The sequence below is a fragment of the Dermacentor albipictus genome, chromosome 1 (genome assembly GCF_038994185.2).
Source record: "Dermacentor albipictus isolate Rhodes 1998 colony chromosome 1, USDA_Dalb.pri_finalv2, whole genome shotgun sequence".
NCBI classification, from domain to species: Eukaryota; Metazoa; Arthropoda; class Arachnida; order Ixodida; family Ixodidae; genus Dermacentor; species Dermacentor albipictus.
The window spans coordinates 433,072,496-433,090,439 of NC_091821.1; the positions used below are offsets into that span (position 1 = coordinate 433,072,496).

General features: G+C 47.0%; 1 protein-coding gene across 1 annotated transcript; it reads left to right on the plus strand.

The window, feature by feature from the left end:
* Positions 1 to 38: 38 nt before the first annotated feature.
* LOC135908409 (uncharacterized) lies at positions 39 to 16,131 on the plus strand. The gene is made up of 3 exons (XM_065440193.2): positions 39 to 274; positions 11,762 to 12,054; positions 13,153 to 16,131. Exons 1-3 carry the CDS (start codon positions 271 to 273, stop codon positions 13,438 to 13,440), a joined length of 585 nt encoding a protein of 194 aa, XP_065296265.1. The 5' UTR covers positions 39 to 270; the 3' UTR covers positions 13,441 to 16,131.
* The last annotated feature ends 1,813 nt before the right edge of the window (positions 16,132 to 17,944 follow it).

The following is a 17,944-nucleotide window of genomic DNA, read 5'->3' on the forward strand; positions in this document are numbered from 1 at the left end:
GAACGTCGTAGACAGAAAGCGACCTCTAGAGGTTCGATACAGCCAGCCGGTGGACATTGTACTCGGGAGATAACGGCGATAGGCCTGCGCCTCTGGGTGACGATATACAGGACGTTGGTAGAAGAAAACGGTCATATTTCTCCTGTGGATAGCACCGCGGCGTAGTCACACCTCTACTCGACTAACTGTCCCTGCGAAGGTTCCTTACTTGAGACCAGTGCGATTATTGTTGACCGAAGTTCATCACTTGGAAGAAGGCACAGTTTCGACATGAGTGAGTACAGGCCAATGTCCTTATCACGAGTTCTTATCCTCACGGCACCCAGAAAGGAGATTTTATTTTGGAAACTCTTCTTCAAAGTTCTTCTGGGTGGCAAATTCTCACGGCAAGCAGGCGGCGTGCTCCGTGTGTGACTCATCTCTCGTGTACCAAAAAGAGTAATTTTGACACAGGACTAAATATCGAGAGTTTATCGTGTATAGACAACCACTTTGTTTATCCTCAACATGCTACGTATGCATTAGTTTAGCCCTGTCGCTATATTTCGAGCCTGTGTTTATTAATTTACATTATTATTTACGAAGACAAATGGTGGTGCGCGTTTCTTTTTCAATGTTACCCACGCGAGCACTCTATACCTAAAGATATATTCGAATGGCTGTCATGGTACTTTTTTCTATTTTTCCAGATTTTCGGAGCGCAGAATTGCTTCCTTTTGCCACAAGTGCTGCTCAATATGTTAAAAGCAGCCGTTAAATAACTATATTTTCATCGCTCACTCGTTCCTGTTCATTTACATGCAAGATTGCGCTTAGAGCACCTGTTTATCCGCTCCCTGCATACAGCCTATTAAACATCCTTCCAATGGGGCAATCCGTTCTGCGTATTGCAGCTTGCACTTGTACAGCCGCACAGCGTCAACACAACTATGGCGGCTTGCACTACATAGTGCCAATAACCTCTTGCACAATTTTTTCTTCAGTCATCAATCATTACTGCCGCATTTGTGTGCCGGAAAATGGCTTCCAAATAGGCATTGTAGAAACTTCCAAAACTGCGTAATATTCGCCGGCTCCTAAAGGACTAAGGAGGCGCCCACATGGAGCGTATTTCAAGCGTTTCGTCGGCGTCGGCACGTCTGTTTACGAGCAGTAATTGTGCGAAATAATACGTCGATATACATTATATTTGATCTAGAATGGCATTTCATAAGTTGAATCATGACCGCGTCAACTCGCCGTGTCACCTTTCTTGCAGCCCTCAAATCGTGTGGCGTAATAAAGCAATAAGGCACGCACACGTCGGGCCAAAGATATGCGCCCCGTTGCGCTCTCTGCGTGGCTATATACCGTTTAGGGAACGACGTTCTGCCAATGGAAGCACCTTCTACCGATGTGATATTCACACACGCACGCAATTTTCATTTTCGTCAACTCCACATATAAGTACCAAAGTTTCACATATTATCGGGGTGAAATTTTTCACCTTTGTCCTCACTACGATGGCACATCTGTATAACAATGCCCGGATCTATGCCACCACATAATTTCCGCAAGCGGCAGTACACATACCAGCGTAGATGTATTGTTATGCGCATGTACCGCCTAAAAGCATGCCGCCGTTGGCAATAGTGGGCGGATATCAAGATGTACGCATATGCACGCGCATCAAGCGTACACTGACCCGCCGCTCTATCTTATGTACACGCGTCGTCAGCGTGTGCTTTCGAACAACAGCCCGAAGGACGCAAGGCTTCTCAAAGGACGACGACTTCGAATTCACTGCATATGCAATGGCGGGGAGATGAGGGCCTCGCGTGATGCTCTTGACCACAGTTCAAAGCGCGCCGCCATAATAGGTTGGTTGAAGACTGTGTTTCTCTCCCTACAAGAATATTGTAGCCGCATTGCCTCCTACCTTCCAGCGGGATACCACAGATGGGAATATTAGGTTGCAAAAATTACTTTCTGACTGCAGCAACCGATAGCCGATAATCAATACGCTGTGACTCACTCGCCCTTGATCTTTATGACCCTGTATACAATGGTGAAATATAAGGCAGAAGAACCATTTTATTAGTTTGCTGGTTCGTGATAATGGTGGCGACATCATGAACAAGGTGATAAAGCCCCTACATGTTCCAAAAGTAGCGCCATTCTTAGATCTTCCCGCCACCCCGCTCGCCCAGAGTAAGATTTTCCCCGACCCGCCCAGAGTAGCCTACTGACGCAACACTAACTTTAATGATATTTTTGTACATGTCAAACTCAGGACAAAGACGAAGTTAGGAACCGGTCCATGCGGCCACTTCAGGTGCTCTACATGCAAACATAATCAATCTACTACTGCAGTAAAGAGTACAGCGTCGAATTACTCACACAAGGAAACATCGAGTTTCACCTGCACATCAAGCAACGTAGTTTATTGTCTGGAATGCGCCGCTTGTAGCAAACAATACATAGGGGGTGAGACCGGCCAACAAATTCATACAAGACTCATCGGTCACCGCGCAGACACAAAACACAATTTACCTAAAGCAGTACGTAGCGAGCCACTTCAATGAACACAGTCATATATTCGACAAAGCAAGGCTCTATATACTACAAACAAATTTCCGTTCACCTCGCGAGAAGAAGTATAGGAATCATACCTCATACACAAGTTTAAATGCCTACACCCGACGGGAATTAATTTGGCACGTGGCAACTTAGAGTCTCTAAAAGCTGTAACTTTAATTTGGAATTCCCATATCATCAAACAAGGCACAAAACAAATGGTGCCACCAGCTATCCTTAATTCTAAACTTGACATATTCCTACATTTCCAATTTTTCCCTGCCTACTACTTAATTTAATATACTATTTCATGTTTTTACACATATACCAACTGTACGACCCCTTTTCCCATACACACCTGCCCCCGCCCGCTTTTACTCATGTCCTCCTCCTATTTGTTATTCCGATTTCTGTCCCCCCTTTTTTTGTCTGTTCTTTATTTTATTTTTTGAAACATCCTCACCAACACATTCCAAAGTCCCAGACGCCAGGATACCTTTTTCGGTGCCTCAGCTACACAGGGTGTCACCACTTCTGTATACCGCCGTGTCGACGTCTAGGTTGAGTTACTGGGGCTAACGTCCCTTGAAAGACCAAGCCGCTGCCTTCCAGCCACCCCACGCATTGCACCCCAGACTCCTTGTCGCCATCTTAACTGCTCCAAATTACCCAACGCATTGTTGCTACGCTACTCAAGTAGTTCTTTTAACTGATGTCTTTTTGGGCCTCTTTTGTTACTCGCGCACTGACCGGCTGACCGGCTCTTCTAAAGCCACAAAAGCATGCCGCCATCGACACCCCTGAGTGCCCCCTAACCTCTCGCTCCCCCAAAACCCTCCCATGCCCTTCTTTTTCTTTCTTGTTCTTTTTTTACCTCTTGGTCTCTATTTTTTCAGTTTTTTTGTTTGTTTGTTCTTCTCCCTCTCTCCGGTAGCGCGTTAGCCGTCGTCTGCTACGGCAGTGTCGACATAGGCGGCGCCACCCTCGAGGCCGCGCCTATAACGTGGGAGTGGAACCGAGGAGAAAGGAAGTGGTTTGGGTTAAAACCCCTTAACCTTCGTAAAGTACTGCCCCGCTTTGAAGAATGTCGCCTCCTCCTCGCGCGCTCTGGCCGAGGCCGACGCCGCGTCGCTATTGGCCTAATAGCATCACGTGGGCCCTCGCGCCATGCATCAGCGCCATTTTTGCTCGAGAAGCGTCTACGGAGTGGCGAGGAGCGCATGTTGGCGCCGTTGCTACGCTCGAGCAGTGTAGGCGGCGCCAGGATCGAGGAGGGAGCCCGAAAGAGAGGAGAAACGAGGAGGAGTGAAGGCGGAGGAGGAGAGTGTCACTGCTTTGCGAAGTTTAAGGGGCTTTCGTAGGGGTTTTAAAGGTCCCCTCGGCAGTCCTCATACTAAAATTTGGTTATACGCTAAATGTTGTTACGTGTCCTCTAGGGAGCATTCTGCCGCAACTTTTTTTTTGTCGGAGCATTTATACCCGAGATAGAAATGTTTCAGTGCCGCGAACCCATGATTTCAGCAGGCGGGCTCCAATGTCAAGCGAGACACTCTCTCCCCTCGCCCCATCTAGCTCCGCAAGCGAAATTCCTTTCCTGCATTCTCACATACCGGACCTCGAGAATCGCGTGACGCATACTGAATCAACCCGGCAAGCTGGGCCTGTTCGTCTGCTTCCGATGGTCTTTTCAACGTGAAGGCTTTTCGAGACTGGTGCAGACAGACAAATATTGTGACTGAGGCTATATGGAACGATGTTCGTCGAAAATTGCTGAAGAAGAAGAAAAGAGAACTGCCAGAGGGACGCCTCCTATTACTAGGGGGTGCAACGGTGGAAGCACGGCATCAGCAGGTACTCAAGTTGGGGCCGAAGTTCTGCGTGGAACCAAGGATCGACATCGTCGACAGGTTAGCACTTACAAGGGACATTGCCAGGAGTGTACCAGAGAAAGAAAAAGAACGATGTGTGGTGGAATGTGTGGATGTTGTGGCCAATGCTTCGGTAAGCGATGGATCCAGACCCAATGTTGATAGGATTGCTAAGTATTTGGTTGAGAATAATCTGCGTGTTGTTCAAGCAGACAAGGAAGGCTTTCTGGTTGTTTTACCAAATGATTGTTACTTAGAAAAGGCTTTCCTAGCGGTGAATAAGTGCTTTAAGAAATGTGACGTGAGTGTCGAAAACGTAAAAAAAAGGCGGTGGAGTTATTGAAGAAATGTGACCAAGAAAAGCTTACGTCACATGTAAAGAACTCAAGAGGAATGAAATTGGAGATATTTTTTACAGCAAGAACCTACAAACAAGGAATTCCGTTTAGGCCAATTGTGTCCGAGCGAGGGTGTTGGCAGGTTATGGTCGCCGAGTTCCTGCAAAATATGTTGAATTCCTTAGAAGTACAGGATCCGTACTCATTGAAAAACTCGGAAGGCCTTGTGAATTTTCTGGCATCAGATAAGACAAGCTGCAGCTGGGGATTCAGCATAGATGTTCAAGATCTCTACTACTCCTTACCGCATGGGCCCCTAATGTGCAGTGTTAAAGATTGCATAACTAATGAGAATGATGAGGTGTCTTTCCGCAACACGTGCGGCATGGCCGTTGAATCCTTTCTTGAACTTCTGCATTTTTATTTAGCGAACACACATGTAGGATTCTGTGGTGAAACTTATATACAGGCAAAGGGTGTGTGCATCGGGTCAAAGGTAGCCCCCATCCTAAGTAGCATTTTTTTGGGAAGCATAGACAGAGAGTTGGCCAAAGGTTTAGAAGGTGTAGTAAATAAGGTATACAGATATGTCGATGACTACTTGATTTTAGGCTGTCATGTAGACAAGGGTGCCTTTAGGAATAGGGTTGTAGAAGCCTTCAATTCTCAAGGCAAGGGTTTAACGTTCACTTCTGAAGTACCGGTGGACAACAAGCTACAATTTCTTGATGTCAAGTTAGAATTCCTACCGGAACATGTATGTTGGTCATTTTCACCCCGATCTGGAAAACCGCTAATGAATTATGCCTCAAACCATTCCAGGCTTGTGAAGAATGGCATAGTCATTTCGTGTTTCCGGTCAGCGTTGTTGAATTCATGTCACCACACCGTAATGAGTGCATTTTTTGAGCAAGTTGATAGGTTGAGAAAGGCTGGGTACCCGCTCGCTGTGATGTTGGCGTCGTGCGAAAGGCTAATGAAAAAACTTAAACAGGATAAAGGACAATGCAAAAAGAATCAAAGGCAAAAGGATGTAGCTTCCAAGATTTCAGTGATTCCGTATGTGCACGGCCTTTCACACAGCCTTAAGAAGGTGGCTGGTAGTTACGCAGTGAAAGTGGTATTTTCAGCGAAAAACAAAATAGGTAGTGTGTGCTCTAAGGTTAAAAATAAGTTCGAAAGAAAGGATGATGCAGAGAAAGAATGTAGTGTCAAACATCCGCGCAAGAACCAGTTTGTTGATTGCGCGATGAACGTTGTATATCAGATCCCTATGACGTGTGGTCATGTGTACGTAGGGCAGACTGCGAGATGCATTAACACCAGGATGAGGGAACACTTGTCCAGTCTGAAAGGTCGCCCTAGCACGCATTTGGCAATGCATTGCCACGAACATGATTGCTCCCCCTGTCTGAGTAGCACCAACATTTTGTATAGGAACAGGAATTAAACCGCGAGAGAAATTGTAGAAGCACACTGGATTGAAAAACAAAAAGAAAAATGCATCAGCCGTCCATCGGTTTCATTGTTGGATGAAGGAAATTCACTTCTATCATCACATCTTTAACGCATATTATCGTAAGTGGATGTTTCATGCACCTTGCTGTTCTTATGTTGACCGGGTGGCTTTGGTCCACGTCTTTGTTTTTTATCACAAGTGGTATATGTACTGTATATGTGCTCTCTTGACTTGATCGCGCAGATCTGTGTGTATTATATGCGCTATAGGCGTGCTCTGTTTGACTAGATCGCGCAGATCTGTAGGTATATAAGCAGGTGGTTCTTCAAAAATAAAACCAGTTATAAGCGCTCGTCCTTGTGTTTCTTCTATTCTTCGTCCCTGTTTGTTGCGCACAATAAGTTTCAAGATGAATTTGTTCCAACTAGGCCGACTCGCAGTCTTGCTTAAGCTGGGCGAGTTGGTGATTGAACATGTTCCTAAGGGTGGACAGCGCGATCCGGACGAAAGACGAGAGGAAGTACACAATACGAGCGCAGACTAATTTGTTTATTTTTTTCAAACAAGGGACTATAATATACAGAAAATGTAAACACATGTAAAGTGACGTTTACAAGGTGTTAGCCTATCTTGCCATTCGAAAAATGAGTTTCTTGTTATAGGAATGTCAGCACTTAACAAACAAGTCGGGCAGTGCCGACCCCTCCGTCTCTTCCACCGCCAGACTCCGCTCGCGCTGGAAGACCACACTGCTCAGCTCGAACCTGACAGCACAACTCTGGGCCGTCCAGCGAGCCGAGGAAGCCGCTTAGAGACAAGGTCTCGGAACCGCGTCCGCGTCGGGTGCCCAGGCCCACTAAAAGGATGCCGAACTCAAATCTTATTGATTCGAAAATAAAATTTACGCTCTTATCCTGAAGAGTGATAGAAGTCTGGCTGACGCAAGCGCCTGAGTTTACGTGCATGAAGAGGCTTCCACAATGTCGCGATTGATTTCATTCACATTTTTATACAACATTTCCGTTTGTTCAAACATAAGTTTGCATAAGCAAACTCTACAATGCGCGGCCAGATTAGAACCTGTGTCATTCCTGATCACACCTTGGTGCTCCCTAAGGCGGATGTTAAGGCAAGATGTTAATGATGTTAAGGTCTGCCCAAAGTACTTTTTTGGCGAACAAAAGTGGAATGACGTAGACCACTCCCACCGTGCATGCCACAAGCTGCCCCGAGTGTTTGACGCGCCACATAGCCTTGGACGCCTGTTCAGGTCTATTGACAAGATTGCAAATCTTGATTGACAAGTTCTTTGCTGGAGACTACCTGAACACCATATTTCATGGCTGTCTTTTTTAACCCATGCCGCATCTGACGTACATAAGGGATGACTGCGTACTTTTTAACTTTTTCGATCTGTGTTTGGGGTGCTTCACCTTTTTTTTATTTTCTTCACTAGCCCTTCATATATTGATACGATAATAGATTTTGGAAAACCGGCCTTCTCTAGACGATTGAGTTGTTGCGAAAAGCTCATATTGGCGAGGTGGTGGCATGACTTTCTAAGTGCAGAACCTAAACACGTCATAGCAATTCTTCTTTTCACTAGTTTTGAGTGTGCCGAGGCGTCTTCAGGATAAAGAAACTGATTTTTTGAATAACAAGATAGGCTAACAACCTTGTAAGCCTCACTTTACCTGTGTTTACATTTTCTGTATATTATAGTCCCTTGTTTGAAGAAGTAAACCAGTTGTTAGTCTGCGCTTGTATTGTGTACTTCCTCTCGTCTTTCGTCCGGGTTGCGCTGCCCACCCTTAGGAACATGTGACGCATACGTCACGGGACCCGCTTTCATTTTTTTTTTCTCCTCTCTTTTTCTTTTTCCTCATTTTTTTTTCTTTTTTTTGCAATTCTTTGCAAACACGGTCGCCAGCGCGCATTGTACGCTCTGCGCTTGTCAGCTCAAGATGGCGAGACCTGGTGAGGGGCCCTTTAAGGGGCAGTGCCTGCATTGAAAAGAAGCTACGAGTTTTTTTTTTTGCATCAAAGTGTAATAAGACTATAGGTTCTGATAAAAAATGTGTCCACGGGCAAGAGCCGTGTAAAATAGAAAAAAAAAATATCGCCATGTATGTATAAAGCAAAAAAAAGAAGTAAAGAAATAAAGTCATTAAACACTAAAAATAAAATAATGAAGATATAGATAAAGAAGAATACCAAAAGAAAGACGAAGCAAACAACGAAGTTATGAGTTTGTGCGTTTATTCAACCAATATAGCATACCCACCACATAGAACTTAATGTAGCCATTGAACAATACAGTTTCGCTGGTCTTCCATCTTCACATATTAGAAGGGCCCTTAATTTTTTTTTTTCAATTCTTGCACAGAATGCGTAGGCAGCCGTCTGTCTCTGTATGCTTTATTCCATCAAATTGCAGAGATCATTGAGCTCTGTGCATACAGTGTTCGCGAAAGGGTGTGTCCTCGCCTTCGGCTGGTTGTTCGAGATAGATAATCTTGCCGTTGGAACTGTGAACCTCTACATATTGTCGACAGAGAAAGCCTTGTGGCCTCCTTCTCACGGCCTCCAATTCTCACTCACGCTGTGCGTTGTTTCATCAACGATAGCAGCTCGCTACAATCTGTGTTCTTTCTGCTGCGTAAAGCTCTCCTGTTGGACTTGCGCAATATAGACGCTGGGCACTTCGCGTTTGCGTTTTGATTACTCCGGTCGCTGGTTGGGGAAGAGTAAGAGGGACGCAATAGCAGCGCGAGGAGCTTACTTTTTCGTAAACGTGCTTGAGACAATATATATAACAGCCCGAAAGAAGCTCTATCTTCTGTAGCAACAAAATAGAAACGCTGCAGGAAGACCATTTTGTGATAGTATATAGAGTCAAATTTTCATATATCTGTCGTGTTGTTTCTCTGATTATCCTGTAATCGGCTACGAGCAACACAGTCTCTATTTAAACAGCATGTCTCTATTTAGACACTTCAGCCTATTCTACAAGAGTATTCACTCGCATTTTCATGAAACCAGTGACTTTTGGTATGCTACTAACTGCAATCGGGGTTAGTATAAAATTCAGTAGAGAGGCAGCGTGACATGGTTATTACGCTAGGAGTTTGGTATCGCCGTGGTGAATATTCTACTCCCCAAAAGCTGCACACACAAGCACTAAACCGAATAGCCGATGAGAGACTATTATATACGCTGCTCTACAACTGTGCGCATGCTCTGGAAATATGGTGAAGCCGACGTAAGATTTACACAACTTGTTTATTTTTGCCCTGTAACCCAAGCGCGGAGTTCACTGTTTTTGTCCGATTGCTTCTTGAACGGGACCGAAGTTGCCTTCGCTTTCAACGTAGCCTCTCAGAGGTATTAGAAGCTGCCCAACAAGTTGTACTAAGACATTTGTTTATTTCTTGGAAAGGTGGTATAAGAAGAGTATAGGGTAGGGTGATCTCCACTTATCCTCGCTCCACACACACACAACTTACTTCCTTGTGAACCGCTATTGCGTCCGACTTCCTTGCCATTGTGCATGCGGTGTGTAAAGACGATAACTACGGCAGAACGTAGCGCTTGTCTGAAGTGGTCAGCCTAAGGGGAACTCTGGCGGTGCCCTCATAGAATCACTATGACAAATAGTAGCAGCGAGACTGCAGTGGCCCGAACGAACTGTCAATTTTGTCAATCAAATACCAAAAAAAAAGAATAAAGAAATGGCACAGCGACACATTTTAGGAATTCGAGCCCAAACGTCCTTTATGTTATAACTTATAACTGTTGGGCTGCCGAAAACTAAACGGTGTCAAAATTTCTGCCTTCCTGGAAAGAAGCAAATTTACTCCCCTCGGAAAACACAAAGCCTCCTACGTCTTTAAAAAAATAACTATTTGATCTGCCTTTAAATCAACACGGCGCTCGAAGTGCAAGCGACACAAACCATTCCCCGTTCGAGATTCCCTTATATGATTCCTCACTATTCAAAAGCATGCTTACGGTATCTCAATCTTCTCTTCCGGACATATCTTCGTCCTCCCATACATGTCAGTCGCGTTAACTATGCCGTTACCCATTTTGGGCAGAAGAGCAGAAGGTGCGAGAAACGTACATTGTGCATCGTCATGGCTTGTCCACCGTCAGCGACGGTTGTCCGACATTTCTCCGAATCACTGATCCTTCAGCAGCGATCTGGATATTGAGTTCGTGCAAAGAAACCTTCCATCGTCTGTTGAATTGTGGGCTGATTTAGAAAACAATAGGAGCGCCCACAACCCCACCTATGTGTGACTGAAGTGCTGGATATTTTTGTTCCACCTGTGCTGCACTCTACCGATTCTCCGACCTCCCGCGGACATGAACACCCGTCGAACTTACCCCTTCCATCTGGTAAAAGAAAATAACACTGTCACCTCGCCTGGCAACGATGACGTCTGTAAAGCAATGATTCTCGATCATTGACGGACGGCATAAAAGACATCGATGAGGACAGTCAACTGGGTGGCGTGATGACGTTAGAGAATTCGCAAGCACAGGGTGGAGTCAGTTAACTGACTCAAGACAGGAGTACTTGGAGATCGCTGGGGGAGGCCTTCGTCCTGGAATGGGCATGAATTAGACGGATTGAAACTGAAATTGAAATTAGGCTGATTGAAACTGAAGCTGATGATGGCGAAAGACATCGTTCAAGGGAATTAAGGAGAGCATAAAATTGCCACCAGACTTGCGATGTGCCTCTAAGCTCAGCCTCATATGCGCCACCACCTAGATTATTTGAGCAGAATTCAATACAAAATATTCTATGCCGTTTTCGACTCACGACAGCGTCTCTGCAGATCATTGCTGGTTGAGCAGGTAGTCTGCGGTTTGCACTACAAAAGAAGCACTGTTTTAGTCCCCTGGTTTCTCTGTTATACAGAAATGAGTTTGACGCGTTGCTGATTACTATAGTGCAATATTATTGCTGCCTCTTCTCAACATTTTAGTCGCACGCACGCCACATCTAGATGACCACCTCCACTTCTCATCTATGAGACACACGCCCGAAAATATCGCCGGCCACCGACATCCAAACTTTTCAGTCGAAAGAGGCATTTCGCCTGTGTCTCTCTTGCCGGCGCTTTAGATCCTGTGAACTCATTCGCCGAACTCCATGGATACACCGGTCAAAGTATCTTTCTATAACTAACATTTGAGCGTCGCGGTACCCTGACTAACTGCAACCTCTCCTGATGCTCGGTGTCTCTGAATCAAGAGTGGCGATTACATTCAGGATTACGCAGCATACGGAGCCGGATTACAGTGTTGCGCTACTCGCCATTAAGCTGCACTAAACATCAAACTAGACTTCACATTGTTCCAATTGGAGACGTCTGTGGGAGAGACACGTGTCTTTACTAGTAAGCCAGTCTCGTATAGAAAGCAAAAATGCCGTTTTGCTAACCTAAGTGTCATGAGACTCATTACGGTTTAATATAAAAGCATGGAAAACAAAGTGCCGCGCGTAGTAACGAGTTGTCTCCCTGCAGGTGCGCCGTACAATGCCTACTACCCTCCTCCGGCTGGAGTGCAACCGTACCCACAGCCAGCCCCTGTGGCAGGTGGCGCGGCCCCGCCTCCGCCGCCCTATTACCCGCCCCAGACTGCAGCCACGGCCAGCGTGCAGCCCGCCCCCTATCCGGCAGGCTATCCACCGGGCTATCCACCGCCGCCACAGCCTGCGGCGATGCAACCGTCGTACAACCCGACATACGTGAACGCGCAGCCGTCGGCACCCCCCGTCACGGTCATTGTGCAGCAGCAGCCCAACGCACAGACAGCGGTGAGTGCATTTACACGTTCGAAGTGCCCGCTGGTGGATTACATAAAGCGCAGACCTTACCTTGATACAGGGGTTGTGTTTCAAAGGGGTCCTGCGATACCTTTATTTTTATTTTTTTCGGAACTGAGAACACACTGCAGTGGGTACAATGCATTTCAGTGAGTATACTGCCGCAAATTTTTTTTAGAAATACCTAATAATGAAGGAGATATAAAGAGATCAATGTTTACCTTCTCCATTCCTCCTCAACATGACGTTTTCCTCAGCTGGGACGGCGCCCATACCAGTGCCCTGCGTATTGCTCCTTTCTTTATCTTCTTCCAGCGGTGCACTTATGGCCACCCTTGAAAACTGGCGTCGGAGAAAGGTGCCAGAGAGCGATATAGAAGTGGTGACAGTGCAGGTGAACATACTCATGGTTACCAATCCCGAGCTTCTCGATGACCTGACGGAGAGACGCGCGAATAATTTCCTAGCTCTCCAAGTTGTTGGGCTAGATGGTTAATATCCATAGTGAAAACAACGCCAAAGACATAGACGAGCTTCAGGACGACACAAGCGCTGTTCATCTTTGACTTCGCTTAGTTCAATTACTTTACAAATCCTATCACCACTATTACGGCTCAAATACGACTTTCGATAACCACTTGATGCACAACGCTCACTCAGAGCTTATAAGAGGCGTTTTGGGATAGGGATGTTCATGTCCAGTGGCGTAGCAACAGGGGGGGCCGGGGGGCCGTGGGCCCCGGGTGCAAGGGGCTAGTGAGGGGGGGGGGGGTGTCATATGCGTCTGAAGACAACCCTCTTTCCGCCAGCTACACCCGGGGAGGGGGGTGACAGAAGACCTATGGGCCCCGGGTGCCAGACGACCTAGCTACGCCACTTTTCATGTCTCATATACCTCCTCTCCTTAAAGTAACCACTGTTATCTCTCGACCCTCAATAACCATATGACAGAGGAAGGTAAATAAAGACATCGCTTGCACAGTTTCCGACCTGAAGATATATGTTTATTTCTTGTTTCCCTCCTTACCGTGAGCAGCACGGTTTCTAAGCAAAGACGCTTCTTTCTCTCCTCTATCTCTCTCTCCGCAGCCGACGCAGGTTGTCCGGCCACCCCCTCAGCAAAACCAGAGTGGCAGCAGCGGCATGGGCATGGCAGGAGCGGCGGCAGTGGGCATGCTGGCGGGCGCCGCAGTGGCCGGAGTAGCGGCGGCTGCGCACAGTCACGACAGGCACCACCACCCACCGCCGCACCTTGGGCACCGACCGGGGCTGCTGAGCCGAGGGCACCACGGGCCGGTCAACGTGCACATTCACCCGCAGCCCACGCACTGGGCGGCTAGACTCGCCATGCGGGCGAAGGAGCGGCGACACCACTAATAACTGCGACCGGCGGAGTCGACTCGGGCGATATAGCGACTTGCTCGAACAAACAGCAGACTGTCTCAAGCATGAGCTGGACACTAAACCATTTTCCTATTGCAAAAAAAAAAGAACATGTCTGAAGCCACAACACAGGCACGCGACTAGGGGGATATTGTTACGTGGAGATGTACGCAGAAAACTATTTACACGATGTCTTTATGTGCAAACCTAGTCCCAGCGCTCGACAAGACGGCGATGGTGACTTCAGAAACTGTGGCACCTACCCACAGTGGAGGATTGACGAAGAATCAGGCAGCTCGCTTGAGTGCTCATTTCATGGCGTGGGGAAGGAAATTTGAAAGGGTCTCTTCAACGCTTTCGAAACGTTTATATAATAAAAAAGAATGGAAGTTTGAGTATGCAAAGTACTCGCGCCTCATCGCGTGCGGTTCCGCGGCCGTTATCTTCGTCGTCGAGCAAAGCCGGCACCTGCAGGGGAAATTCCCTAGGTCTCTTTATCATATTACCACCTACTTCATGGCATATCCCCCACAGATGGTTTGGCACCATCAAGGTTTCCTAGATCTAGAGATTTTACACATTTCAACGCGATAGCATTGAGGAGCGCGTGTCGCAGAAAATCCGGTGTCCCGCGTCGGGCATCGCATCGACAAAAAGATGTTCGAGCCATGTATACTCGGGCCTTAAATATGATGCAAGAAATTGACTGAACTAGTTGAATTTCTCAAACTAAAGTACGTAGAAGAAATCGTAAACTACGATGTTGTCGTGTGTCCCTCTCCTCGTCCTGTTGCTTGCACACGACTTGCAGACATGATAGCTCTCGGATTTTAATTTGACCATACGATAAAACATAATTCTGTCACGCGAAAACTCGGAAGAAACCTTTTCACACACACACAAACCGACCGCGGCGTTGACAGACTGGCCGCTGCGTCCGGCGTTTCCCGCGCGCCGGCGTGATAAGTACTCGTCTTGGGGGCCATGGAGCGGCGCGCCCGGTTCCTTGCATTAACTCCAGCTGGCGCTCGCCTCCGCCGCATCGCCCCCCCCCCCCCCCCACCTTCCCACCCCGGCCCACGCAAGAGGCCGTAGTTCCACCACAAAGCTCGCCTTCGTGCATAGCGTTCGCGGCAAGCTTTTCCAGCTAAACATTACAATTACAGACGCTCAAGTTGCCGGAAAGCGTGAGAAGCAGTCAGGGATCTTCGAATGCTATCGCGTTCCTCTCTTAAAGGTGAAGCTAAAGCTGGCTACAAATTTTTAGGGAACTAAAGAAATTTCTCCAAATGTAGGGAAATTTCGCGCTATTGAAACAGTGGAACTGCTTTAAATATCGGCCGTGTATTTGCGTGCTTTGCTGCAAATGAAGTGTAATAAGCACGTAAATATGGTGGTGTTACGTTAGAACAGGTCATTCAAAAAAATTATTCGCATCTTTTACGTTGCTGTCGTGCCGAAGCAGACTTTTGACGCGGTTACATTCTGCAAGAGAGGCTCAGTGCCCATCTTCCTAGCAATTGCAATAAGGCAATAGGGCAAATTGGCAATAATATTGTCAATTTGGTCCAAGTGCGAAACAAGAATGAAGGACAAGAAAGCATAAATTTACTAATGTGCTGACGTCTTCTTCTGTGAATACGGAAGGGGAGCGGGGAGGGGGGGAGGGAGAGAGGTCTTCAAGCAGGAGGATATAATGTTAGCATAAACACTTGCACTGTGCCGTTATTTGAGCTTGAGCACAATGACTTCATTAATTGAACATTATAACACAAGCTTATAAATAAAATGTTCTTCATTTACATAACATGAAGATTTACCTATACGGACGTAATATTGACAAAATGAACCACATTTTGCACAAATCTAAGGAAATGTAGGCAGATTTCTTTTTCCAAGTTAAGGGGCAAACTGGCTTCAGAGGTTGGGAGCACTGTCGTCGTGTGTCATGCACCTATGGTCTGCGCAAAAGAAATTCCAAACGCGGTGCTCGATGGGAATGCGGGTATGGGGTGAACGATGCTTCAGAAGTTACCTGGGAAAAAGGACGACCTTAACTGGCGAGGAACGCCTTTCTTTTGTCAGACTAGATTTGCATTTGCAATCCCCTGGATAATTCCAAATAATGAGTCAAATTCTTCAGTATTTCATAACGCCGTGAGGTAGCCGAAAACGCGCTGTCTCCAGAAATCCCGAAAACGCGCTGTCTCCAGACCTACGTGGGGGAGGGGAGAAGAGCGTGCACGTTGATCCCGCAATAGCACTAACTGTTGTTTGTGCAGCGCGTAAAACTTGCGCTGGGAGAAAGCGCGTTAGCTCCGGTATGCCGCTAAATCTGGAGCTTTTGTTCCTCTCCGCCTCTTTCTATCGCTGTTGTGTTGTTGCCCAGGCAAAATGAGCACGAATCGATTACATATGAATGACTAGTTCCGGCTTTTGCTGTCAAGTTTGTTCGAGAAAGTCAGCCCAAGATAGTTTTGCGTTCGCTTGATGAGCGACGAAAATAGCAGCTGCCGTCGCCTCGCTAAAATTTTCCGTGGTGCCGGGTATTTGAGGGGAAGCACTTGTGTGGTCATGCTACAATAAAGGCGAAGGCCTCTGCGCATACAGGCGAGACCTGAACTACACCATTGTACATAAACGCACTGCATCGATTATTGTTGATTAATAAAGCCTTTTTATTTATCGGTGTCTACAATGTTTATTTTCATTCTGTCGGTAACGGGAGCCCGTGGAACCACGATGCTTGCTCTGTAATACGCCCGTGCGAGAACACGGGCGTGCTACAGAGGACTTTGCGAGCTCTGCATGTAGCGGCAGCGTAAAACATTTTAGCGTAATAATAGAATCGAATCATTTGTTATCAAGCGTGCAGTTATTTCTTATCAAACGTGCAATACGGCGCACCCTCTGGAAAAAATCATTTGACAGCTGCATCTGAGCAGCGCTCTTCTCTTTTTCTCACGCACTTTACTTGGCTTTACGTGTATTCTTCTTTCTTACAATAATCACGCATACCGAGTCAAAAGGCGAGCAATCGCCCCGCCATCTAATCGCACAGATATCGTACACAGATGGAGTGTATATATAGTACATAGCGGGCCCACTACGGCAGGCTGAAGACAGGACGGCACCCCGTGCATAGAGGTGTCTCTATAAGATTCACCTATAATCAGTTTGCCCAAGTACCCCCTTTAGTCTAATGTCGTTGAGTCTGTCATACTAAAGTTTAGCAAATGGTGCGGATTCGGGGAAGTCGGTACTGTGCGCACGGAGTTGGCAGTCCGCCGACGGCCACATGTAGCCACACAGACAAGCCTCGGATGGGACTGCTGTACACGGTGCGGTGGTCCTGGCTCCCGAGTGCCTGGCTAATTGGAGGCGCCGCCGAAGTTAAGAGGGACTTAGCAACATTGACCACGTGCTGCATGTACGGAGCGGGGATCTATTCTTCTACGCGTCCGGAAGGCAACAGCGGCCTTTGACGCTGGGTGCGGAGAAAAGCCTGCGTGGTGTCGAGTGACAGCGTACAAGGTGCGCTGTAGAGATGCGGTGCGCATGTGAGGAGCGCATTCGGACGGCGGCGTCTTGCAAGCACGCACTCGGAGAACTTTGTCTTGTAGGCAATAAGTTCGGATGACAGGGACGGTCGTCAGTCTCCCACGCAGACAAACCTTAAGTGCAGCTGCAGCACGCGGTGTCGATGCCCCGGCTTCCGAGACGTTTGCAGTCTAGAGACGCCATCGGGGTTTGAGACGACCCAGCAGTAACTTGGACTGGCCTGGTGTGTTTTGCTGAGGCCGTCACTTACTACGTAGAAATGAGAGGGCAACGGAGTTTTAGGGAAGAAGGAAAACAGCTTTGTTTTTCAGTATGTTTACTTTTAAGAGTAAGCCCATCTTTTTGGGTTGTGGTTTAACAAACGTTTGACTCTCATTGGCAACTGAATCTGTGGGACGGGCAACGGCCCTACCGCCCTTTTTCTTTGTATATTTGGGCTATAAAAATCGGGACGACATGCTGTCCCTCATACTTGGCTGAAATCAGGATTGCCGATAGATCAGTGAGGCTCCGTACCATGTACGTTAGACTTGGCTGAAATCAGGATTGCTGATAGATCAGTGAGGTTCCGTACCATGTACGTTAAAACGAGTCTGGGCTCTAACAGTCATTGAGACAGTCGAAGAGTGAGACTTTGTTTCTGAATTGTTCATGTTTGTGATGCATTTGTTTTACCTGCCACGTATATAGAAAAGTTTACTATAAATATTTCTAGTACATCTGATCTTCATCCCTTCCTGTCTGCATTTGATCAACAACTGCCGATCATCGTCCGAGAAGTTTCACGTTCCAACGGAGAAGCGAGGACAAGAGAACGAACAAAATTTTACTTCGGCTGAAGGGGAGACGTACGATGAACGCACGCGTCTCCTCTCTAGCCCGGCCATGGCCAAGCAAGGAGAAACAGACCGATCGGAGACGCTGGCACCCCCAACCT

What these genes read in the sequence shown, in the direction of transcription:
- LOC135908409 (XM_065440193.2), top strand. An exon ending in AGCCCAACGCACAGACAGCG is followed by an intron (nt 12,055 to 13,152) that starts GTGAGTGCATTT and finishes CTCTCTCCGCAG; the next exon opens with CCGACGCAGGTTGTCCGGCC.